The following is a 24312-nucleotide window of genomic DNA, read 5'->3' as shown; positions in this document are numbered from 1 at the left end:
GGCATCCTCTGGCCGCGTACAGGGGCCGTTCTTGCGCGGCACACCAGTCCACTCCCCTGCGCCAGCGCACCATTGTAGGAGAAGTGGAGGTCAGCAACTGGGCCACTGTCTCTTTTGTCCACCATCAGCGCTGTGTTTAGGAAGAGTTTCCGGGCCTGGTACTGTCCAACCCCTCGGTGATGCCCAGGAGCATGTTCATTGGGTAATGGGGAACCTCCCAGCCCAGGACCTCAGTAAGCTCCCCCTGTTACTGATTCCCAATACCTGGTTATCGCGGATCAAAGCCATACCATGTGATAAAAGTTTGCTTGTGGGTGGGACCAACGGGGACAGGAAGCATCAGGCCAAAATCCCGCGCGGTGGAGAAGCAGCGGCGTGAGCTAAGCAGGAGATAGTATATTTGGACTTGCCGAAGCCTTGCTGAGACTGTGATTGTTTTGGGAGCCATCAATGCATCCCTCCAATCTGCTTCCTCTAGGGCCCCAAGCCAACCCTCCCACTTGTCCCGGAGTTGAGATAGTGAATTAGGGGTGATGTTTGTGGGGAGCGATAGATACGGGAGATCCTTCCCTTCCCCAAATTACCGTTCATGACCTGGGCTTCAGGTGGGCTCTATTCAGGTAAGAAGGTGCCCTCTGAGATATGGGAGTGAATGGCATGGCGCAGCTGCAGGTATCGGAAAAACTGGGAAGAATGAAGGGAGTATCGGGTCTGCAAATCTTGTAAGGAGTGTATGTGGGTTCCACTCCAGACATCCCCCAATGAGGAAATTCCAATGAGATCCCATGTTCTGAATCCTGAGAGATTAGCAACCTCCCGGAGTCTGGTACCGCACCACAAGGGAGGATACCGGGCCAATTTATCCGAACTCTGTATGTGACACAAGGAGGCCAGCCAGGATAAACGTACTCCGCGTGTCACCTCAGGGAGAGTGTGAGAAAAGTGTTTCCGTACAGCATCCCCTGAATGTTGGACAGGCCCAGGGTGTGTAGCTCCAGGCGATACACCGGGTCAGACCAGCCACTATTAAACCAATCATGCACGGTGAGGAGCTGAGTCACCAAATAGTAAGGATACAGGCTCGTCATGCCAAGACCGCCGTCAAAGGGTGGGATCTGGCATTGGGCGAGGGCCAACCTGGGCCTCCGCCCTCCCCATAAGAACTTGGTGGCCAAGCTGTCCATCTCCCGAAACTACGATCTGGAGAAGGAGAGGTGCGTATTCTGGAGCATGTACAGAAATCTGGACAGAATCATCATTTTAAATAAGGCTATTCGGTCCAGAGGATTCAGTGGCAGCGTTTGCCATTTGAGGAGGTCAGCGTGAACTCGCTTTACCAATGGGGTGACTTTGAGTGACCAGGCAAGGTCGGGGAGAAGGGCTACCCAGATCCCCAAGTACTTGAAGGACTGCCGCTGAAGAGGAATCGAAAACTGCCAATCAAAACACTCCCATGAGAGGTGAAGAAAAACCAGGACAGATTTGGCCAAGGTTAAACGAAGGCCAGAGGTGTGCTCGAAAAGATCCAAGGCCCGAAGGCATCGGGGTCCCGACTGAGCAGGGTCTGCTAAAAATAGCAGAATGTCATCGGCGTAGAGCGCAATCTTAGCCTCTTCGGGTCTGGGCCATCTCCATCCGGTAAGAAACTGGTCAGAGCAGACAAGACAAGTGAAGGGCGCCAGGAGTGGCGAGATGGGGCACCCCTGTCTCGTGCCCCTTCCTGATAGGAAAGGGACGGGACAGAGCTCCGTTGACTAGAGCCTGAGCCAGAGGCTGACAATATAGCGTCTTGACCAGGTTGCGGAAGGGGATTCCTAAATCCATTTCCTCCAATACCGCCTCTAGATATTTCCAATCCACCTTATCGAATGCCTTCTTGAAGTCCACGAGAAGAAGAGATACATAGGGGGTCAGCTAGTGTCAATTCGCTAGAGCGAGGTGGAGGCGCCCGAGGCAGTGTCTGGTTCCTCTGATAGCTTTAACCCCTTCCATGCTCATGACGGAACGGTTCCGTCATGAGCGTCGGTGGTCCTGTGCTCATGACGGAACCGTTCCGTCATGAGCCCATAGGTTCTTTAGAACCTTCACCACTGCAGCGGAATTCGCGCAGCGCTGAAGGGGTTAAACACTGAAGGGGTCTTGTCCATACGTTGCTAGGAAGGACACTTAAAGTTTAGAAAAAAGAGGACCTGGCAATACATTTGGTTGCTGCTATTTATTTAAACGCAGACTTAGAAACTCTGTTAAATCTATTCAGAGGATCTGTTCAACTTAATTATGCATAAACTAGAAGTAGTTTCCACAAAAAATACAACTTTTCAATTCGTCAGATATGTGAAAAAACACCATCAACACAAATTTGAACGATAAAGAAAGTCAAAAACAATGAATTGTAATCAATTGAGAATGCAACATAAATCATTAGGTAAATGCACTAAGTTTGACACAATTTGTACACTTTTCACACAATTTGAAACTAAAGAGTACACCAGAACAATATTAACATTTGCAAGGTCCTGCTGTGCATATATTATTAAGTTTTTCTTATAGGACCAAACCCACAAAGGGCTAAGTTTCAAGTAGTCAAAAGGAGAACTTGGTCTAAATAGACCGTATTATATAATTAATAAGCCTTCAGTGGGTGATGAAAGTTCATTTGTGACCAATATCGAATGCCGACGCGTTTCCAAACCGTATGTGTGATTTACGGTTTTTCTTCAGGGCAGGACTGGGTATCTTTAATAAAATCGTGAGTTTCCTCTGAGCGAGATAATCATTTTGTGGACTGGTTTATTCGAATATTCAGATTCTGTAGTGACGATGTCAATAACACTCTATTCGCCTCACATCTTTTCGCTATGTTCATTGGTGTTCCGCTCACTTAAGGCTTCAGTTTGGCTAATTCGAGCGCCGGAAGGAAAGGGGCTCCACTTTATGAATCAATCAGTCTGGTCATAGTTTTACTGGGCGTTGTAACTTCCAAGTTCCTTCCGCCGAGCATAGGCATAAAGCCGCACTGGTCAGGGTGGACCAGCTTGGCCATGTGTGGTCATATGCGGTTGGCCAAGAAAAAGGCGAATATTTTAAGCTCTGAGTTATTGAGGGAAATGTGACAGAAGTCCGAGCAACAGTTCGAGGGAGGCTGAGACTTGGGGATCAACACAATGGTGGTCAGGTCCGTCTCCGGGCGGAATGAGCTGCAGTCTATCGCTTCTCGGTACATCCCTAGGAGATGGGGGACCAGAGTGTCCCGGTAGGATGCATAAAACTCCTGAGTGAGCCAATCCGGTCCGGGTGTCTTACCCGCGGCCATACTTGATATGGCGTCATGAACCTCCTCAGGGGTGACAGGAAGGTGAAGCGCCTCCGCCTCAGACTCACTAAGGCGCGGAAGGGGGAACCGTTCACGCTGGAGGAGCTCCGAAAGCGAGAGACTAGGGGTCTGAGCCGAATAGGGAGTGGCATAAGTGGCGAAGCATTGGGCCACCGCCGCCGGGGCCCGTTGAATCTCCCCACCGAGTCGATCACCTCAGGGATGATTTGATTGGCTATAGGATAGGTGGCCAGATGATGGAGGAGCTTCCCAGGTTTATCTCCCCATCCGTATACTCGGGCCACAGAAGACCTCCATAGCAGCTTGGCAGCCTTCAGGGAGGTCTGTTGGATCTTGTCCCTCAGAAACCCTGTCCTGAGCTTCGGTTCTCTCCTCCAGGGGCAGAGTCTCGAGATGGGTGACCTGGGTCTCCAGGAGTGTGACCCGAGAATCGTGTGCCGCGCGCTTAAGTTTGAGTTGGCCTTTGGCAAAGCCCCGAATGGTGGCTTTTCCGGACTCCCATAGGGTACAAAACGAGGACACCGAGCCTCGATTGTTGGCGAAGTAGAGGCTCCTACCTGCTGTCTGAATTCCTTGTCCTGGAGGAACCAGGCGTTGAGCCGCCAGATCGGCCGCGAGGATTCAGGAAGATTGCCTATCTGCAGCGCCACTGGAGAGTGATCCGATAGGCCTCTTGTGAGGATGGTGATAGCCTGAATCGCCCGGCAGTCCTGGGCCGGTAGGAAGACATAGTCTAGCCATGTGTGCCTGTGGTGAGAGGCTGAGGTATGGGTATAGTGTTGGGTTGCCGGGTGCCAGAGTCTCCAAGCATCCCCAATACCTAAATTGGTAGCCCAGATCGACAGAAGGCTACACTGGGCAATCCTTGAGATGGAAGGGGGCATAGCATTGTCAAGGCCAGGATTCATAACTGTGTTGAAATCCCCCCCAATGATGGTCGTCCCCAAGGGCAAGGTAGCATCCAGGGAGGTGAGACGCTTAAGTGTAGAGGCACGAGGGAGGGTGGGGGAATAGACAGCAAACCGATTTAGAAGCCGATCCCCAAGGGTCCCTTCCAGGAGGACAAAGCAGCCTTGAGCGTCATGGGTCCCCATGCGCGGCACTAGTGGAAGAGCACAGCGCACCAAGATAGCCACCTCTCTCGATCCCGAATTGAAGCCAGAGTGCCAGACTCCACCATAACCATGTCACACCAGGAAGGGGCAGTGGTTGCCTACCAGGTGGGTCTCTTGGAGCAGGAGTATGTGCAAACTGTGATGCTGGGCATTTCGCAAGACCGCTGCGCGCTTAATTTTATCCAGCAGACCATTAACATTCCAGGACATTATATATGGAGCGGCACCGTCCCGGTATAATGGTCCAGCAGGGGGAAAGCGGGTAAAGGGCCGGACAGCCGGCAAGGGTGGCAGAGGCGGCCAGAGTGAGGCTGTGACATGAGGTAATGGATGTAATAACCAGTGTTGGGCGATGTGCACTTGCCTTGTTGCTGAAAAGGAATGCTGGTGCAATAAACAATGAGAACAAGCAATACAAACTGGGGCAACTGCACCTCCCTCCCCCAGCCTCCCCATCCTCCCTTCCTATACTTCAGGAATGGAAGCATGTCGCCCAACCACTAGAAAACTAAGAGAGAACCAAACTAAAACGCTTGGGAACAGGGGATTGTGGAGGACCCCTCCTCATAGTAGGATGTTCATGTCTGTGTGATAGAGTTAGCAACCAGGTAAAATGCGGTCCCTAGTACAATCGGAAGAGAGGCAAGCGGGGCCTGTAAGAAGCATTGGGCTGCGGGAGAGGTCAGTATCTGGTAGGTCCAGCAGCGATGAGTGAGGTGAGGCATCCCCAGGATCGGAGCCTAATGTTTTTTAATACATTTTTTGGATGATTTCCGCTGCTTTTGGATACAACTCCTGTAGTCCGGGAGTATCATGATCTATGAAGATTCATACGATATGTGGCCCAGCCAATGTACAACCTTCAGAATGCTGGCTCTGTCTTTACATCTAAAGAGTGTAGTTATAAGCAGATTTGGCAGGGCCCCAATGGTAGACGGCAGCACCAAGGACAGGTGAGTCAACTCCACCACAAAGCAAGAGATAGAACTCAAGGCAAGAATGTGACAAAATCAAGCCTCTAGAAATGATTATGGCTCCTGCAGGATTTAAACAAAGTGCTGATCGATTTGAAGGCCCTTCCTTCCACATCTTCAGCCCTATTTCCAGGACACAAGAAGATATAGCAAGCTGTATAGATCTACAATAAAGTCCCCGGACTATATCATCCAGTTCCGAATCCAGCCTTCAACTACTGTGAACATATTACATTAATGTTGGTTTATTTATGACATATCAACATGCACCCCCAGATCGTCACTGCCAACGAGGAACGGGTTTCACGGATAGCCTGCAAAATAACCTCAGTTGAAGTGTCAGGACCCAGAGGTTCTCAAACCATGGAGAAGTGCCGGCTGTGTATTGTTCGCTGGAGCTTGAGTGGCTCTGTTGCAAACTTGGCCATGTTCTCCTGATTGGATCCCTTCCCCAGATGAGAAAGTGCCAAGAGTCCTGAGGTTCCCCCTCCACATGGGTGAGCTGCTGCAAATTCCACACACACAGGCGGCACCATGCTCAGCCTTAGGAGCAGCAAGGAATGCCACGAAACAGTCTGGTCCCTGTTGGATCCACAATCATACCTCTAGCACACAGTTCCCACTCATCCACATTGATGCTAACAAGGACCAGGTAAAAGGGAAGGTGGAGGAAAGCCCACTTAGGCACACTTAGGGAACCAACAATGGGCTACAGAAAGCAGGCACAGGGTCCCCTCTTAGAGTGAAAGAACCAGGTGCTGAATAGCCCAAAAATGCCCAAAAACTTGGCAGGACAGCTGCTGAGTTCTAATGGTGTCTCACCACTATTGAAGAGGTGGGGTGAAGAGGTTCTCAAAAGGAACGGCACTGACCATTCAGGACCTTGCACCCACTAGGGCATCCATGGCTGCCTACAGCACTACCCTCTGGGGAAACTGCTATAGCCTCAGCTCAGCTAGCTACTCTTTCCCGGTCCCAGGCCCTACTTCCCACTGAAAGCCACTCCTTCTGCAGGGTTGCACAGTGAGGCTTCACCTCTGCAGTCCCTCGATGAAGCGGCCCACGAGCCCAACATGTCTCTGCTCAGATATACCTTGGCAAATTCCCTCACTGCTGCACTCCGTCAGACATCTGTATCAATAGACACCAGGACATTTAGCCTTCAGGAGGGGTACACCAAGCTGCACCACCCTCCTGGGCATATGCTGATGCCCCATTAGAGCCCAAACATCCAGGTCCCGATCACGTCTGTGTATCCAAATAGTAAACAGTGGCTCCGGGATATGGCATTCTGTAGAGACCATTTGAAGACGTATGAGGAAGAACTCCCGGCTAGATCTAGGCCAAAATACTACTGGATAACTCTAAAGGATTACCTTCAAACTCATCAACCTGTAACAACATCATCTAATGAGTGAGATAATGTAACTCAGCTGTACACACTGTAAATTTTGAAATATACTGTACTGATCATCACTGTAAGTGACATAATTAGAGATTTTCCCTTTTTTTTTAGGTAAATACTACTGTAAGCCTGTGCTGTTTTTGTTAAGTTTATGCAAACATAGTAAAAATGTAATTAATTAAATAAATGAAAAGAAAGTGTGTTTAAACCAGGAGACCAAAATAGTCAATTTGGTAGGGCCAATCGAGGAAGTGGAGGACGAGTCATAAGAAAAGCTGCCATGGTGTATAGGACTTTAGGGCAACCCATGCAAAGAACCTCTCTTGGGATAAGCATATTCAACTTCATTGTTGCAGGAGGAAGCAGGAGGGGCAGGCAAATGGTCAACAATAGGGTCCATCTCGATGACGGTGTTGTGTGGTGTGTTGAAAGATGCGCCAACACCTGGATTACTAGAAATTGTGGGGCACGAAACCGCAGGCGTCACACTATTCAGAATCGGCCAGACTTTGTAACTTGACATTGTCCACTGAGATATATCTCTTATCTTTACGACCAGGAAGCGGTGGTAAAATGACTGTACGAGTACCCTTCAAGTCAAGGACTGGAACCGGTGCACGATAAGAGGGACCACATTCGTTTTTGTTCTTCACCGTCTCTCAGACCAGATCACCAACTTTCGGAAGCCAGCCGGACACTGGAATCAGCAGTGCAGCATCAGTGGCACAAGGCAAATGTTCAGTTGCAAGACTGTCAAAGGTCTCTTGTAGGTCCTGTAACATAGTAGAATGATTATCTATGTCAAATGTTGTGGCAGCCGCTGCAACGTCTAGTCCACCATGGTCTGGCACAACCATGTTGATGCCAAAGAGCATGTCGTATGGGGTCCGCCCACCCAGAGGTCTTCTAGGGTGACTATTAAGTGCACATTGACATTCATACAAATGGGACAGCCAGTTCCTGCCAGTACCGAAGGCTCTAGCTGTCAAGGATTGCTTTAAGTCACGGTTCATTCGCTCCACAATTGAATTGCCCTCAATAAGATGAAAATTGCACCAGCACCCCAAAAGACTTAATTGCGTCCTTGAACGCCTTAGAGGCAAACGCTGGACCTTGGTCTGAATGAAAGGTGCCACAGGCAAAGATCCCTACAAGACACGCAAATCCCTGTTGACATTTAGAGCGTCAGCACTGCGTTGTGGCCAACCCCAAAGGAATCTAGTGCACGAATCAACTGCAGCCGAAATATTTTTGTATGCAGTATCTGAAGAAAATGGACCACAGTGTTCAAGATATATAGAACCAAAATGCCGATTAGAAATGCACAGCTGTGTTTGTGGTGGACGTGTTACTGTAGAAGGCTTGATTTGCTGACAGATGTCACAAGAAAGGACATAATTAAGGGTCTATATAAACCACGCCACCAGTAACGTTGCTGCAGGATAAAAACTGTTGCAGAAGCCATGCCTTCATGTGCGGCTTTGATCAAAGAGTATTTGCTGTCCTCGTTGGGAATCAGCTGATCACCAAAGTCTGGTATTCTTGCAAAAGGAACTTGTTCTGGAGTTAACTGTTAAGAATACTTTGAAGGGAAACCCTGTGGGTAATTGGTGCCCTCCGCAGTAGCAGCTATTGCTGCCAAAATCTCATTATCAATCTTAGTCATGGACCTTGTAACGGCTGCTACGTAACAAGTTGGCTACTGCAGATTTGGCTGCTTCATCAACCAAATAAATACCAACAGCATGTGCTCCCACACGCTGATGGCCAAGAGTATGGAAGATTACATTTTATGTTGCATTTTATCTTACATTCATGTTATACGTGTCTTGTCCATGTGTCTCTCTTTTTCCTTACAGGTTTTTTTACTCATGGGTCCGTGAATATACAGACACCACTCACCAAACAACGCACCTTAGCGCGTGTGTTGATAATCATGTTCACGTGGTGTACTTTTGCCACTCCCTTACATTACACACCTACGCACTTGGTCCTGACGAAAGCCCCCCACTTTTTATGGTGCCAAAAGATGTAGACCTATTTTCAGGGGCAACAAGGAGAACTTTTTCTCCAGAGTTGCCCGTCGATACCATTTTAACCTTATCCTGGGCCACTAAGAATGAAGTTTAATAAGTAAGGATTCCTAGAGGTATTTTTAACTATCACCACTTCCTTCACATATCACACGACACCAGCTCCGCTGTACCAGGCGTCGCAGCACAACCGGGTGGTATTCTACTACCCGGTTGGAACCCCAATGATGAAGCATGCCACCAACCAGGTTGGTGGGTGAGGAGTCTTTTAACAAACCTTAGGATTTCTTGGCACTCATATACAAATGAGCCGTCCTCTTGCAGTGGGTTCGTCCACATTGTTTGTTTATCAAGAGTATGGATAACCTGTGTTGTAGAGGTAGGGAGATGTATTTTCAGTTCTGCCACTCAAACCCAAAGCTGTTTATGCTTTATCGTGCTGCCTTTAGAATCTCGATAATTATTTTGAGACCAAAAGAATAAGTTGTCATTGAAAGACTGAACACAGTAATAAGAATCACACACCATGAAAGTAGACACATTTGGATCTGCAAACTAAAGAGCAAGAATCAGAGTGCGCAGCTCAGCCAATTGTGTGGTACAGTCTCCTCGCGCCTGTGTATGCACTATAGTAGACTTGAATTCTCCATTCACTATTGTACCAGTCACAATAGCACAAGCAGCTGAATAAGCATGTCTAAAGCCGGTGGCCGTTTGCGCCGTACCATCGGTGTAAATAATACATTTGTAGTTCTCTAAAGGAAGAAAAGACAGAGGAGGTGGATGAACATGTTCACCCTGCAAGAACTCCTGTGTCTGAAGAGAGGGGTCAAAGATAAGCGTGACATCAGGAGACGTCAAAGAAGTAGCCCATTGTATCCAACGGGGATGTAATGCTTTAGAGTTTGGCATACTTACATTAGTTACTGCTTCTAAAGCAGGGAAAGGTGTAACCACCAAAATGTGTTTCCCCTGCGCCAGTGTGCGTTCCTTCAGGACCGCCATCTGCATAGCTGTCTCGCAAATCAGAAGTCCGTTCAGAAGTCTCAGGTGTCAGTGAACCTGCATGCGACCCTTGCTTCTGTTGTTGCTGCCCCTGTTTCTTATTTTTCCAGTTCTTTTTTAGGAAAGACTGGAAGCCTTTCTTTATCAGACTGAGCTTTTTGTTGTGTTTGCGATTGAGTTTGCGTTTGAGTAAAAGGCTTAACTCCCAAACTATTGCGGCCAATGGTCTTATAAGCTTTTGCAATAATCTTTGGTAATTCATGTGGCTTGTCCACATCAGGGACAGGCTCCAAGCGGTTTGCCATGTGAAAGCTTACAGCATCGCCCTTGACATTGGCAAGGATCAGATCAGCAACCACGTCAAACACCCCCACCAGTCTCATTCCCAGCTCGGCTCCGTGTTCACCTTGAACACGTTTAATCACAGAGGGGAGTACGGTCATGGAGGGAGTACTGAAGCACTTCAAATATACCGCTGCGAATACCTTACCCCAGGTGTTACAATCAGCTAACTCAGGAAGTAAGTCTTTAGGCAAACTAATAGTCAATATCCTGTGTTTCTCCACAGGAGAGGTGTTTGGAAAAACAGCCTCTAGTTGTCCACATTTTTCAGCAAGCCAATAAGGTAATTCATCCTTATTCTGTGGTCGCTTGCCCATTACCGAATTAACCATAACGGGACTGATAGTCACCTTACAAGGACCCGCAGGAGCGTCAGGTGGTCCCACCTTGACGTTGCGTGTCATGTACTGTACGACAGCTTTATGCATACATATTAAAGACGTATGTAAGACACGAAGGTCCCCAATTGCAAGAGTTAAATAACCCGGATGTGGGGTGTGCCCAGCCAAAAGGGGCCAAGTGACCCCATCAATCGATAAAGTACCTAAACGGACTGGTGATAGTGGGTGAGGAAGGGTGCCATTAAACTAAATTTGGTGTGGCCAAGCTGTAAGAGGAACTTCAAGAGCCCTATAAGGCTGATAATTGTGAGGAAGGGCCGTGGCAGTGTATGTATGAAACAGATCATCTGTTCCATCCACCGCCGGAAAGGTGACCCAAAAATAAGACACCTCTAAGTGGTAAGCTGGATTCGCTTCCACCATGAATATAAGCTCCGCACCCTCATTAGGCACTCCATATTGAGTCAGATAAGCCGTAAGCGTGGAGGGGCTATGAGGCGGAACATCAACCGCCATCTCGGAAAAACAAAGATTAACAACTTAGAACGCGGCAGCGCAATAACGGGCCAAGAATAAATAGAAAAAAAAACTTTTTAAAAACTTCAAGCTTGAAAGAACCAATAAAAACATCAATATAGCAGGTTACACCATCACAGCTGTCTCTGGAAACAGAAGTGAGGGTATCGTGGACAAGCACAAGCACTATTCAAGCGTCTCGCAGATAAGAACCAGACCAAGCGTTGATGGCGCCATGTTGCAGGGATTCTGCACATATACAGAACTATGCACAGGAAACCAGAACCTCGGTGGATAGTGGTGTACCAACCTATCACCTCAGTATCTAACCATCTTCCATCATAGGATTTCATCTGTAAATGGGAACCTTTCATCTAGGCCCCGTTGACCATCCTGAATCTTTTGACCAAGAAAAAGGTTTTAGGCTGCTTAAGCTGACTTGCTCAAGTCTAAGCCAATCCATGTATATACAAGTTTTGTTCCAAGCCCAGTATGGCTCAATATTTATGCAGTGCTTTTTTTTTAAAAGGTAAAAGGCTTGATTCACAAAAGCTTTTATAAAATTTGGAATTCTAGGAGTTGTACATTTAGTTTTAAAAATATCATATTTTCAACTATCTGGGAACTAACAAAAATGGAGAGTTACAGAAGTCGTAGATTTCCATTTGTATTCCGATTCGTCTACTGTGGTCCATTAATTTATAATATTGCAACTAAAATATTGAATTAACATATGTTTATACCATCTGTTCTAATATCAACTACTTGCTCTCACAAAGAAATATTCACTATCAGATTAACGTCTCACATGAAGCTGTGAGCAACATTTTATTCAGTCTATATAAGCATTCAGTGTCTGTATCAAATGTCTTTCATACAATATTTTATTAAAATTGATGTCCTGATTTTATGCATGATGAGTGGCAAACATGCACATCTCACTGGTGTTCATTGCACAGGCGAATTCTTGGTTTCCGACATAGGTACTTTACCTTGCAGGTAGGCGCTGTCAATGCCATTTTCAATAGCTTCTCGCAAGTCTGTAAGTAGCTGCTGAGGCATCCTTTCAGAATATTCAATGACTGGTTTAGTGATAACTCCTTCTTCTTCCCATGGTTGTAGCCCCAGCTCAACAGTCACTGTGTGCCGCTTTTCTCCTATTGTTCTATCAAGTGTATCTGAAATAATAATGTAGGATGCAAAATAAAGCTCACTATATTGGGTATATACTCACTTTCAGTTATTTGTGGTAATTTGTACATGACTAATGTCGGTTCTCTAGTTACTTTACATTAACTGTTGTATTGTATCGTAATAAATTAACATTTAAATAAATAAAAAGATATATAAAAAGTGTGTGTGAAATGACATCAAGTAAACATTACTTCAACACCCGTGCAAAAAAATTCTTTTCACACACATTTATGTTAGTTGAGATCTGGCACCTACTGCGGTAAAGAACACTAAAAAAAAAAGTTCAAAACAACATAAAAGTTTCGCAGGTACCCTACATGCTTTTGCTTTGAAGTCTACTTAGCTCAAAACACAATGTGGCCTAGTGCAAAAAAAAAAAAAAAAAACTTCCATTTTCTTATGATATTTCTAGTGGATACTACATCTTACCTCAGATGCCTCCCCTTAAAAAATAGCACCTGGTGCCAGTTTGTATACAGAAATCTCTTTAAATTCTCAGCACCACAAAACTTCAGTTAGCAGGTCGGTTTATCTGGCATGCCACGACACTGGCCTACACACAGCGCTACATTGTGGCCAGTTCCTTAATTTTTTTTTTCAATCTAACGAGTAGAGAAAATTGAAATTAACCCTGGGCGGAGTTCTCAGAGTTTTACTCCACGGAACTCCGCGTAGTGCCAGGCAAATTCTGCCGCACTCTGGAGTTCCGCCAGCGGTGGAGTCTGTTAAGTCGTGCTGCTCACACTGATCTTTAGTGCCAAGAGTTTGTCTCACACGTTAAAATCAGCACTAATGGCACTGCGCGTTGCGCCAGAGGGCGCTGTTGGTTGCTGCCACTCAAGTAGGCATTCTACTTGAGTGGCAGGCTCCTCAACGCGAATGGCAGATTCATCAACGTAAGCGGTCGCGACCTACGGTGACCATTCACAATTAGAAATCTCTCCAGGAGGAGGTCTAGCGTGTTATTTTTTCTAACTCCGCTCCACGTCACTTCGCCGAGTTTTTCAGAACTCCGCGTGGAGTGGGCAAAACTCTGCGAACTCCACAGGCAGAGCGGGCTTCTTCACCCATCACTACTGAAAAAACTTAACAAGAACAGACATTAAAACAAGAACACTCATGTTGGATACTTTGACAAATGGTACAAATTCAGGAGGGGAATAGGGAGGGCAATGAAGAATCGGCAAGAAGATGTTGGTATTGTATCCACCAGCAATATTGTTACCAAAGGTAGCTAACTTTTTCTACTGATGAACACCTTGTCTCGCAGATTTCTCACCTATAGAATGAGTCCCAAAGCAATACTCGAATGGAAGCGAGACTTAGTGTTGGATCACGAAGAAAATGATCCAAAATGCCCTAGAAAAGTGTCCATCACTCGTGCGCGTGAGTCGCCAGACAGTAATATTTGGTAAAAGTATGTAAAAAAGACCAAGTGTCTGGCCAACAAATATCAGCCAATGGGGTCACCCCTAGTGACAACAGTACCACCATGGCCCCTTGTACAGTGTGTGCAGAGGTCCTTTTATGCAAAGGCACAGCATATTTTAATAGACAGTGACCAGTAGAATACAGTGCGTTTGGTCACTGCTTTACCTTTCTTGGCTCCATCGAAACCTACAAAAAATCTGATGGTCTAGTCATTCTCACCTCATTCGAGCAACGTAGTAAATAGCTCACCTAGCTTTCAGCCTGTGCAACCACTCCTCTTCATTAGGAGGATGAGAAGGGGAAAGAAGTATGAAAGAGTAACAGACTAACTCAAATGGAAGGTGTACACCACTTCATTAGAAAAGGTGAACAATTATGCAGAACCAGTTTGTCTTAGTAGAAGACAATAAATGAGGCTGGAAATACAGGGCCTGCAATTCCCCAACCCGGTAGGCTGAATTGAGAGCCACCAGGAAGACAGCCTTTTGGGTCAAAAGACAGAACAACCATGCTTGGGTTTGAGGAGTAATGCATAACTCTATTCACACCAAATCTTTCTCATTCTTAGCACTCATATTTGCTAACCTGTGGCTCCTTGATGCCCCTACAGTTTGCACTGCCTCCTTTAGTGGCAGACATTTTCTATTGCTACCAAATTTTTAGAATAGCCTCTGCCTCACTCTCCAGTTACCGCGAACCGTCACTTTAAGTGAATGGTAAAACAAGTGGGTTTTTAATCAGTAGGGTTGTCTCGCCTTTTTAGTCTTTTCCTCTGTTACGTGCTTGACAGAGCCAAGAATCCTTGGTGTAATCTATGCTGTATAAATAAAACATAACAGTAAGCCTTTCACAAAACGCGCACCATGAGAGTCAACCTAAACAATTAAGGCTGTTAGGAAAGAGATAGAAATGCTGAAAGGACACAAAAAAGCCTTTGAAATGAGAAAGCCCTAAGCCATGCGGAGCAAGGGAAAGCACAAAGTAAAGGGAGTCGATAGGTGAGCCTCAAAATGCGTTCAGCCTGCAGCATGGCACCAAGAAACAGTTTTCGCATTTTCCTGCATAGTGAATTGGTGTCTAGTTTCCAGGTAACTTGGATGACATCTGCTCTCCCTAGGTGCTAAGCTAAAGGTCTCATTCTAGCAAGCAACCCCGGGGCCTGCCGGACAGAGCTCAAACCCTGGGCCCGGTCCTAGCTTCCGAGCCAGGCCGGGGAGAGCCTCCCCGGGCCCGGTGGACCCCCGTCTCCAGAGCCCGGTCCCTCGGCTGCCTTGCAGGATGGGGGGGCTCCCGCACCCCGGTGCCTGCTGGACAGAGCTCAAGCCCTGGGCCCGGTCCCAGTTTCCGAGCGCTGGCCAGCCAGGGAGAGCCTCCCCGGGCCCCGGTGGATCCCCGCCCCCAGTGCCCAGACCCTCGGCTGTCTTGCAGGATATGGGGCTCCGGCACCCCGGGGCCCCCTGGACGGAGCTCAAGCCCCGGGCCCTGTCCCAGCTTCCGAACCCTAGGCAGGCAGGCGGGCGCCTCCCCGGGCACCGATGGACCCACCCCCCAGCTCCCGGACCCTTGGCTGTCTTGCAGAGCTCAAGCCCGGTCCCAGATTCCGGACCCAAGCCAGGCTGGGAAGAGCCCCCCCCGGCCCCGGTGGACCCCCGTCTCTAGTGCCCGGACCCTTGGCTGTCTTGCAAGACGTGGGCTCCCGCACCCTGGAGCCTGCCGGACAGAGCACAAGCCCCGGACCCGATCCCGGCGGAACCCCGTCCCCAGCACACAGACCTTCGGCTGGAACCAAGAAGGGATAAGCCCAGGCCACGTCCTCTCCCCGCCGGCCTGCCCGGGAGCCCATTTTCCTCAACTATTAAGTCCCACGTAGTGGGGGCTTACAGAAACCCGTGGAAGGACAAAAGTTGGAGTTACCCCAGCCGGCCGGCCATCTGGTCACCCAGCCTGCAGGCCCATCTGGTGACCCTGCTCGCTGGCCCATCTGGTCGTCCAGCCCGCTGGCCCATCTGATTGTCCAGCCCGCTGGCCCATCTGGTCGTCCAGCCCGCTGGCCCATCTGGTCGTCCAGCCCGCTGGCCCATCTGGTCGCCCAGCCCGCAGGGCCATCTGGTCGCCCAGCCCGCAGGGCCATCTGGTCGCCCAGCCCGCAGGGCCATCTGGTCGCCCAGCCCGCAGGGCTATCTGGTCGCCCAGCCCGCAGGGCCATCTGGTCGCCCAGCCCGCAGGGCCATCTGGTCGCCCAGCCAGTTGATCAGATGGCCCAGGAAGACCCAGCGCCCAGATTGCCTGAGACAGCCGGACCCAGTCGCCCTTGCCCTCTGACAACGGCGAGGGTGGCCACGCTCTCCGAGGCCGCTGTTCGGGAGGCTCCTTCCCCGGGGCTCCTCATCTCATTGCTCGACTTGTTTGGGAGCAGGGGAAAGGGGTAGGGAGGGCCGGCTGGGCCAGACCATCTGGTCACCCTGCTGACCCGCAAGGGATGGTGGCTCCCATCCCCGCATGCCGGTGGCGCAGGGACGGGCGGGGGAGGCCCGTGCCGGAGAGCACGTGGTGGGGGCAGCCTCCCGCGAGCCCATGTCGCCCCCTCTGTGCCCCTCCCAGCGTACTGGCGACAGAGGGACCCACCCCTGGGTGCGGTGGAGGAGGGTATCCGCAGGTGCCCACGCACGGAAAGACAAATTCTTGGTTCAGAGGATGACTTTCAATAGATTGCAGCAAGGTAGCTGCTCTCCCACTTATGAAATCCTGACTCAGAATCAGGTAGTCTACGAATGATTTAGCACCGGGTGCCCCACGAACATGCGGTGCACTAAGGGCGATGGAGGCGGCCCCCTTCTGTTCGCGCTCCGGTCCCCAAGCGAGCACCTCTAAGCACCAGCCCCCAGAGAGAGACAGGCTATCCCAGGCCAACCAAGGCTCCAAGGCACTGTGGGACAGAGCTCAAGCCCCGGGACCTGTCCCAGCTTCCGAACCCCTAGCCAGGCCGGGGAGAGCCTCCCCGGACACTGGTGGACCCCCGTCCCCAGCGCCCAGAACCTCGGCTGGCATGCAGGACCGGGGGGCTCCTCCATCCCGGGGCATGCCGGACGGAGCTCAAGCCCTGGACCCGGTCCCAGCTTCCAAGCCCTAGCCAGGCCGGGGAAAGCCTCCCCGGGCCCCGGTGGATCCCCGCCCCCAACACCCGGACCCTTGGCTGTCTTGCAAGACGGGGGCTCCCGCACCGTGGAGCCCACCAGAGAGAGCTCAAGCCCAGGACCCGGTCCCGGCGGACCCCCGTCCCCAGCACACAGACCTTCAGCTGGAACCATGTTGGGTTAAGCCCAGGCCATGTCATCTCCCAGTCGGCCTGCCCGGGGAGCCATTTTTCCTCGACTATTAAGCCCACACATAGTGGGGGCTCACAGAACCCCGGGGAAGGATAAAAGTTGGAGCTACCCCGGCCGGCCATCTGGTCATCCAGCCTGCAAGGCCATCTGGTCACCCGGCCCGCTGGCCCATCTGGTCACCCGGCCCGCTGGCCCATCTGGTCACCCGGCCCGCAGACCAAACTGGCCGCCCGGCCCACAGGGCCATTTGATCGCCCGGCCCTCAGGGCCATCTGGTCGTCCAGCCCACAGGGCCATCTGGTCACCCAGCCAGGTGACCAGATGGCCCGGGAAGACCCAGCGCCCAGATTGCCTGAGACAGCCGGACCCAGTCACCTTTGCAGTCCGACGACGGTGAGGGTGGCCAGGCGCTCCGAGGCCGCTGCTCGAGGGGCTCCTCACTTCCCTGCTTGACTTGTTTGGGATTGGGGGGAGGGCGGGCGGCTGGGCCAGGCCATCTGGTCACCCTGCTAACCCACAAGGGATGGTGCTCCCATCCCCGCACGCTGGTGGCGCAGGGATGGGAGGGGTAGGCCCCGTGCCGGAGGGCACGTGGTGGGGCAGCCTCCCACGAGCCCACGTCGCCCCCTCTGAGCCCCTCCCGCCGTCTCGGCGGCAGAGGGGCCCACCCCTTGGTGTGGTTGAGGAGGGTATCCGCAGGTGCCCACGCACGGAAAGACAAAAGCTTGGCTCAGAGGGTGACTTTCAATAGATCGCAGCGAGGTAGCTCCTCTGCTACTTACTAAAACCTGACCCAGAATCAGGTCATCTACGAATGAATTAGCACCGGGTGCCCCATGAACATGCGGTGCCCTAAGGGCGATGGAGGTGGCCCCCTTCCGTCCGCTCTCCGGTCCCCAAGCGAGCAGCTCTACGCACCGGCCCCCCGAGAGAGGCCGGCTATCCCAGGCCAACCAAGGCTCCACGGCACTGTGATATCGTTACGGTTTAGGGGGGATTTTGACTTGGCGGCGTTCAGTCATAATCCCACAGATGGTAGCTTCGCCCCATTGGATCCTCAACCAAGCACATACACCAAATGTCTGAACCTGCGGTTCCTGTCACACTGAGCAGGATTACTATTGCAACAACACATCATCAGTAGGGTAAAACCAACCTGTCTCACTACGGTCTAAACCCAGCTCACGTTCCCTATTAGTGGGTGAACAATCCAACACGTGGTGAATTCTGCTTCACAATGATAGGAAGAGCGGGTGAGGGACCCTGCCGTGGGCGATCGGGGGGGGTCTGGCCTTGTGGGGGAAAGAAAGGAAGAAGAGCTAAACCCTGCAAAGGCCCCAGCCGTGTCCCGGGGAAGCCCCTGGGTGATTGACAATCGAACGACCCTCAGACCGGCGTAGCCCTGGGAGGAACCCGGGACCGCCAGTGTGTGTTCGAAGTGTCAATGATCAATGTGTCCTACAATTCACACTAATTCTCACAGCTAGCTGCATTCTTCATTGACGTGCAAGCCAAGTGATCCACCGCCAAGAGTCACAGGCAACTTTTCGAAAATGTTCACCCACCTGCAGGTGCAGGAGAGGCGGGAGGAAGGAGACGGCGTCCGTTCACCGCCAACGCGGCGAGACGGCACGGTGCACCGTTCAAGGCTTCCCCTTTGATATTCAGACTGCACCGTTGGGAGAAAAAAAATTTGTTACCAGACGCTCGGCCCGGGAGTCCCCCCACCCACCAGCGGGTGAGGAGGGGCTCCCGGAGCGACGGGAGCAGGCAGGCCCACTGCCGCTGGTCCCTCCCAGAGTAATCGGGGGGACCACGCAAGTCTTCAAACCCCTCGGTCCGGCCGCACGAGACCAGGTCAAACTGGGTACCTGGCAACGAGGGAAGGTCGCCCCACCTGCATGTCAGCCATCCGTCACCAGGCGTCCTAAGCTGTGCTGGCGGGCTGGCAGGTAGCCCACCCCACCCTTGTCTGGGTTGGAGGCGCCGGAAGGGAAGAGCCAGGCGGCTCCCCATCCCGCACGCCTCCCACCGAGAGGAGCCGGGGAGGCACTGCCATTCGGTTTCCCCCCCACCACAGGGGTTGTGCCAGGTGAGCGTGGGTTCTGTCTTGGGAGGGCCTACCGCTGTGCCCCTCCCAGAGAGGGACAAGGGATGGGGGCCGTCCCTGGTCCCTCGCGTGTCGGTCAGGTCCTCTCCTGTGGAAGAGGCCCGTCTAAGGCTTGGTCCTCACCCAAGCGCCCATGTGGCCAGGGACTGCTCCGCTGACTGGGGCGCGCCAGGGTAGGGCCGGCCCTGTGCCTACGGTGTGTGCTTGCAGGAGGCAGCTGAGGGCTTCGGGCTGGCACAGTCGGTCACTCTGGCCGCTCCGCCATTAATGATCCTTCCGCAGGTTCACCTACGGAAACCTAGTTACGACTTTTACTTCCTCTAGATAGTCAAGTTTGATCATCTTCTCGGCACTCCGCCAGGGTCATTGCCGACCCAGGTGGGGCCAATTCGAGAACCTCACTAAACCATCCAATCTGTAGTAGCGACGGGCGGTGTGTACATAGGGCAGGGACTTAATCAACGCGAGCTCATTGACCCGCACGTACTGCAAATTCCTCATTCATGGGAAATAATTGCAATCCCCAATCCCTATCACGAACGGGGTTCAGCGGGTTACCCGCTCCTGACGGCGAAAGGGTGGACACACGCGGATCCGTTCAGTGTAGCATGCGTGCAGCCCCGGACATCTAAGGGCATCACAGACACATTGGGAATCTGTCAGAGGGGGGTGTGGACTTATCTAAAGTTATATCCGCCACACAATTGAAGTCTCCTCCTAACACTATGGGGGACTGTGCATCTAGAGATATTATAGGTGTCAAGGAGTCGAGAAATTGTACCTGCTCCACATTTTGAACATACATCCAGCCAAGCGACACCTGTACTCTATTAAGTTTCTTCTGAACCATGACATAGCACCCCTCTTTATCTATGCATACATTAGAGGATTCAAAAGTGTAGGAGAGTAGGGTCTGCTATCCTATGGTCACCCCAAATTTTTGCTTTTTGCTTCACTGGTTTTCGACTACTGAGGCTGTGGGCCTGCTGATCAGACCCCCAGCCTGCTGTTCTCTCACTAAATTACTGACACATGTGCTATAGGCACATACCAATTGGAAATGGACTCCTTGTCAGCCCCTGTATAATGCACTATAGGTGCCCAGGGCATAGGGGCCACCAAGGCCTACCAGGGGCTGCAGCATATCTTTTGCCACCCCTGGCTGGTTCTTAAATTGACACAACTGGCTGATAACTCAGCTGGGGTAAGGTGGTGTAATCACCCCTTGCTTAGATATAGTATACCTATATCTAAACCTATATCTGGACACATGTAAACCTGTGAGCCACTCCTATAGAAGGCCTCATCAATCCTGGAGGCAGAGTGCGTGGTTTTATGTGAGATGGAGCTCTAGCATGAGCTGAGCCTGTCTGCAGCTGTCGGGAACAACTCCCTAAGCTGTTTCAGGATAATGCCATACCATATACTCTTAAGTGCCTTATAATCCTGGCGGTTAAATAGCAACTTTGGTTTGGCTTTATCAAAACATGTCGTGTAAGGTGTCATACGATTTGGAATACTATCCCCTCGCCAGTTCTGGCGACGGGGATAGCATTCCACCCCTCTAGAGGGGTAAGACATGTTACTTCACTTAAACGCGGTTAATTTCTCCAAAGACCTTAAGATCCACAAAATGGATGCCTCTGCCACAGACAAATGTCTGGACCCCTGCAGTTGACCGAAACTCAACCAAATGGGTCCTGGACAAAGGGTTTCCTGTCACAGGAGGGTGTCACCGCCCTCCAGACAGGAGATAGTGGATTGTAGCAGGGAGGTTTGAAAGAAACCAGACACTGCTTGGGGCGCACAAGGCTGCCCCTTGCATAATCCGGCCAAACCGGTTCTGGGGCACTCCAGCCCTCGTGCCAGGGCGGCCTGGATCAAAGGAAGGGGGTGTATCCACCCACTTCCTGGGTCCCACCCATAGGAGGGGACCTAGCAGGTAATCACGCCCCCCAGATTCGAATAAGAGTGGGAGCAGTGCCAATGCACATCAGATTTCCTGGAAGAAACATTTGAAACGCAATTCTGGACCCTTCGCCCTCCATCTCAACGTGGAAGCCCGAAGAATCTCCCTTGTGGTCAAGGAGTGACCACCCTGCAGCAGCAGGCACCATCCAGCCCTCGACGTCTACTTAGTTGCAGTTCCCGCCGGAACTCGAGCGACTGAGATCGACGAGATCAAGCCTGCCTGCCTTCTAACAGCCCGATCCACAGTCCCTGCAAAGCTGAGACCCGTGGAGGCGACCGGAAGCGTGGGGCACGCCATCTTGAATTGACCACGAGACGCTGACCGTGCAGCCCACGAGTGATCCTCGAAGCTGTGCACCGGGGTTTGAGAAGCCCCCACCCTGAGCTACTCCTGAGCCGAAGTTCAGCCCTCCACCCTCGACGAGTGCTGCGTGGGGCCCTTCTGCTCTATTTGGCTCAACGCGTTGGCCCGGTCACTTGCCAGCTGGCTAGTGGTCCCAGTTCCGACGAAACTACTAAGAAGACTCGTGAATCTGGTTGCTCCAGATCCACACCAGCTCCCCTGAAAAGGAGCCCCGACTCTGACCTTCCTGGTCCGAGTGAGAAGCAATCTTCCGATCCCGCGTGGATTGCTCTTACCAAGGCTTGTTTGCTCCAAACTTGAAGCCGACTGCACCGACGGTGAGAGCCTGCGTGGGACAGATCGTGACCTGCTCCTGGACGTCGCAGATGCCCCAGAGCCCACGTGACAGCGGAGAGAAGCTCCTCGACGACCACCTGATTGCGCCTGACATTGCCTGGTTCCGTCCTGGTTCCACCCTGGTCACTGCTGAGTGACCCAGACTCTGTCCCCTCTGCTTTCAGGTACCCTTCGACTCGAGTCCACCCTTGGACTCCACCGGACACTTCATCTTTAACCCGCCTGCAGCCCTTTCAGCTTCAAGCACCAAGAGCCTGCGTGTCAGAACCCGACGCCACTTCGACCCTGTGCACCCACTTCCTGTGGGTGAGGTAACTTTGCTCCGCCGGTGTTCCCACACTGGTGCACACCTCTAGGGTCTGTGTGTTAAGTTTTGTTCCTCTAGGTTCAGCGGAAGTGTCCTTTAACTTTAACTTTACAACTTTTACGCACCATTGGTTAACATTGGTGCGTGCGTGCGCTTTCCGCACATCTCCCGAATCCCGAGGGCCATTCCCGACTTCAGCATTGCTTGTCCTGACTGCTCCCAGCGATTCCCTAGGCCCTAGGCCTAACCACTGCTCGAGTGGCATCTCTTATACCACTTGTTTAGTATATGGTTTGAGTGGCCCCCTGCCCTCATCCATAATTGTGCAACTTTGTATGTTTAAACAGTGCTTTTGATTTAACGCTTGTGCCCCTTTATTCATAAAGAATACTGGGGATTGTTTTTAGTAATAAATACATATATTTTTATAATATATACTTGTGTGGTGTCCTTTCATTTGGTATTACAGGATTGTATGTGGTAAAACAGCTCGCTTAACACGACCTCTTAAGTTAAGCCTTTAGGCTGCTTAGTCCATGCTACCCCTAGGATAGCTTGTCTAATAAGGTTGACTTACAACCAGACACCATAAGGGATTGTTTGGTCTGATAATAGGTGGTTCCAGAATTGGAAACATCACCTATCAGGCCAACTTCTCACATTGGTGAGCAGCGGTGCGGATTTGAGCTTGCTGTTGTTTTACCATTGCAATCTTTGTATCAAATTGAAAGATCACATCAAGTACCTCTAGGTACATATAAATCAAAAGCTTAGCATATTAAGTTCTACTGAACTTAGTAGTTGTAGATTAAAGGGATTAGCACACCCTGACTACAACTCACTAGCAAGGTACAGTAGGAAAACACTTAGTGTAGGTAAGTGCACCACTTACACCTCACTAGCAGCCATGTCTGACACAGGAAAAGCCTCAGGGTCTACTCCTGTGACAGTTGACCTTACCCAGGCAACTTTTGGATATGACAAACTAACCCGTAGAGACTTGATTGCCTTGTGCAAAGCAAGAGGGTTAAAAAGGGGCAGAAGCCCCACCTGCCAAATCCTGGTAGAAATCCTAGAACAGGATGACTTAGAAAGGGCAAAGGAAGCTTCCCTAGAAACAGGAAATGGAGGGAACCCCCCTGTAACTGACCTCCCTCAGGAGGAAGATGAAGAAGAAGAAGAGGAGGAGGAGGACTCAGAAGTTGAGGACTTAGAAGATCAGGATCAGAGGGGTAGCCAGGTCCCAGTTGCCAGGCTTAGCCAGGCCAACTTGGATCTACTGGGGAATGGAGAGGGCAAGCACCTCCCCAGAACCCACCAGGGGATTCTCCCAGGCAACAGAAGAGTGAGATCTCCCTCAGGGGACTCTCATATTTCTAGTGCCTCTAGAGAATCAGAGAGAGGCATGACTGCTTCTCAGAAGATTGAGCATAGGGCTAGAATGAGGGCTGTCAAACTCCAAATCGAGAGAGAGGAGGTAGCCCTGAGTCAAGCTAGACTTACCTTAGCTCAAGCTAAACTTGCCTTGGCAAGAGAGCAGAAATTACGTGGCTTAGATGTCACTGGTGGCAGCAATTTTCCAAGAGAAAAAGACAGGGGCTATGACAATAGAAACCTGACAAAAATTGTGCCCCCCTTTAAAGAAGGGGATGACATCCACAAATGGATGACTGCTCTTGAGAGAGCCTGCATGGTACAGCAGGTTCCTGAGGATCAGTGGGCTGCAATTTTATGGTACTCCTTTTCTGAGAAAGGGAGGGACAGGCTCCTCACAGTTAGACCTGAGGATGCCAAAAACTACACTGTCTTGAAGAGTGCTCTTATTGAAGGGTTTGGCCTAACCACTGAGCAATACAGGTTGTTGTTCAGAGACACCCAAAAAGCACAGACTCAAGACTGGACTGATTTCGTTGAGTGTGCCACTAAGGCTTTGGAGGGTTGGTTGCAGGGAAGTCAAGTTTCAGACTATACAGGATTGTACAATCTTATGATGAGAGAACAGATCCTTAATAACTGTACAAACCAGCTGTTGCATCAATACCTTATTGACTCTGATCTGACCTCTCCCCCAGAATTGGGAAAGAAGGCAGACAAATGGGTCAGAACAAGGATTAAGCAGAAACCCCAGAACCAAGGTGGTGACCAGAAGAAAACAGACCAGAAGGGTGGTAATCAGAATCAGAAAGATAAAGAAAAAGACCAGAAGTC

At 50.8% G+C, this 24312-nt stretch overlaps 1 protein-coding gene and 1 non-coding gene across 2 annotated transcripts in view; both read right to left on the bottom strand.

The window, feature by feature from the left end:
* The window catches only part of GFM2 (GTP dependent ribosome recycling factor mitochondrial 2), a 316398-nt gene that overhangs the window by 61554 nt on the left and 230532 nt on the right, over nucleotides 1-24312 (bottom strand). Inside the window, exon 18 of the mRNA XM_078675255.1 lies at nucleotides 12058-12243. Coding sequence (XP_078531381.1) covers nucleotides 12058-12243 — 186 coding nt within the window. The remainder of the gene's footprint in view (nucleotides 1-12057; nucleotides 12244-24312) is intronic.
* Nucleotides 18397-18551, bottom strand: LOC144820909 (5.8S ribosomal RNA). The gene has a single exon (XR_013608039.1). It is a non-coding gene; the product is annotated as a 5.8S ribosomal RNA (ribosomal RNA).

Source organism: Lissotriton helveticus, chromosome 2_1 (assembly GCF_964261635.1).
Source record: "Lissotriton helveticus chromosome 2_1, aLisHel1.1, whole genome shotgun sequence".
NCBI lineage: Eukaryota > Metazoa > Chordata > Amphibia > Caudata > Salamandridae > Lissotriton > Lissotriton helveticus.
The sequence above is the reverse complement of the archived record's forward strand: the minus strand, read 5'-3'. Positions and strand labels throughout refer to the sequence as shown.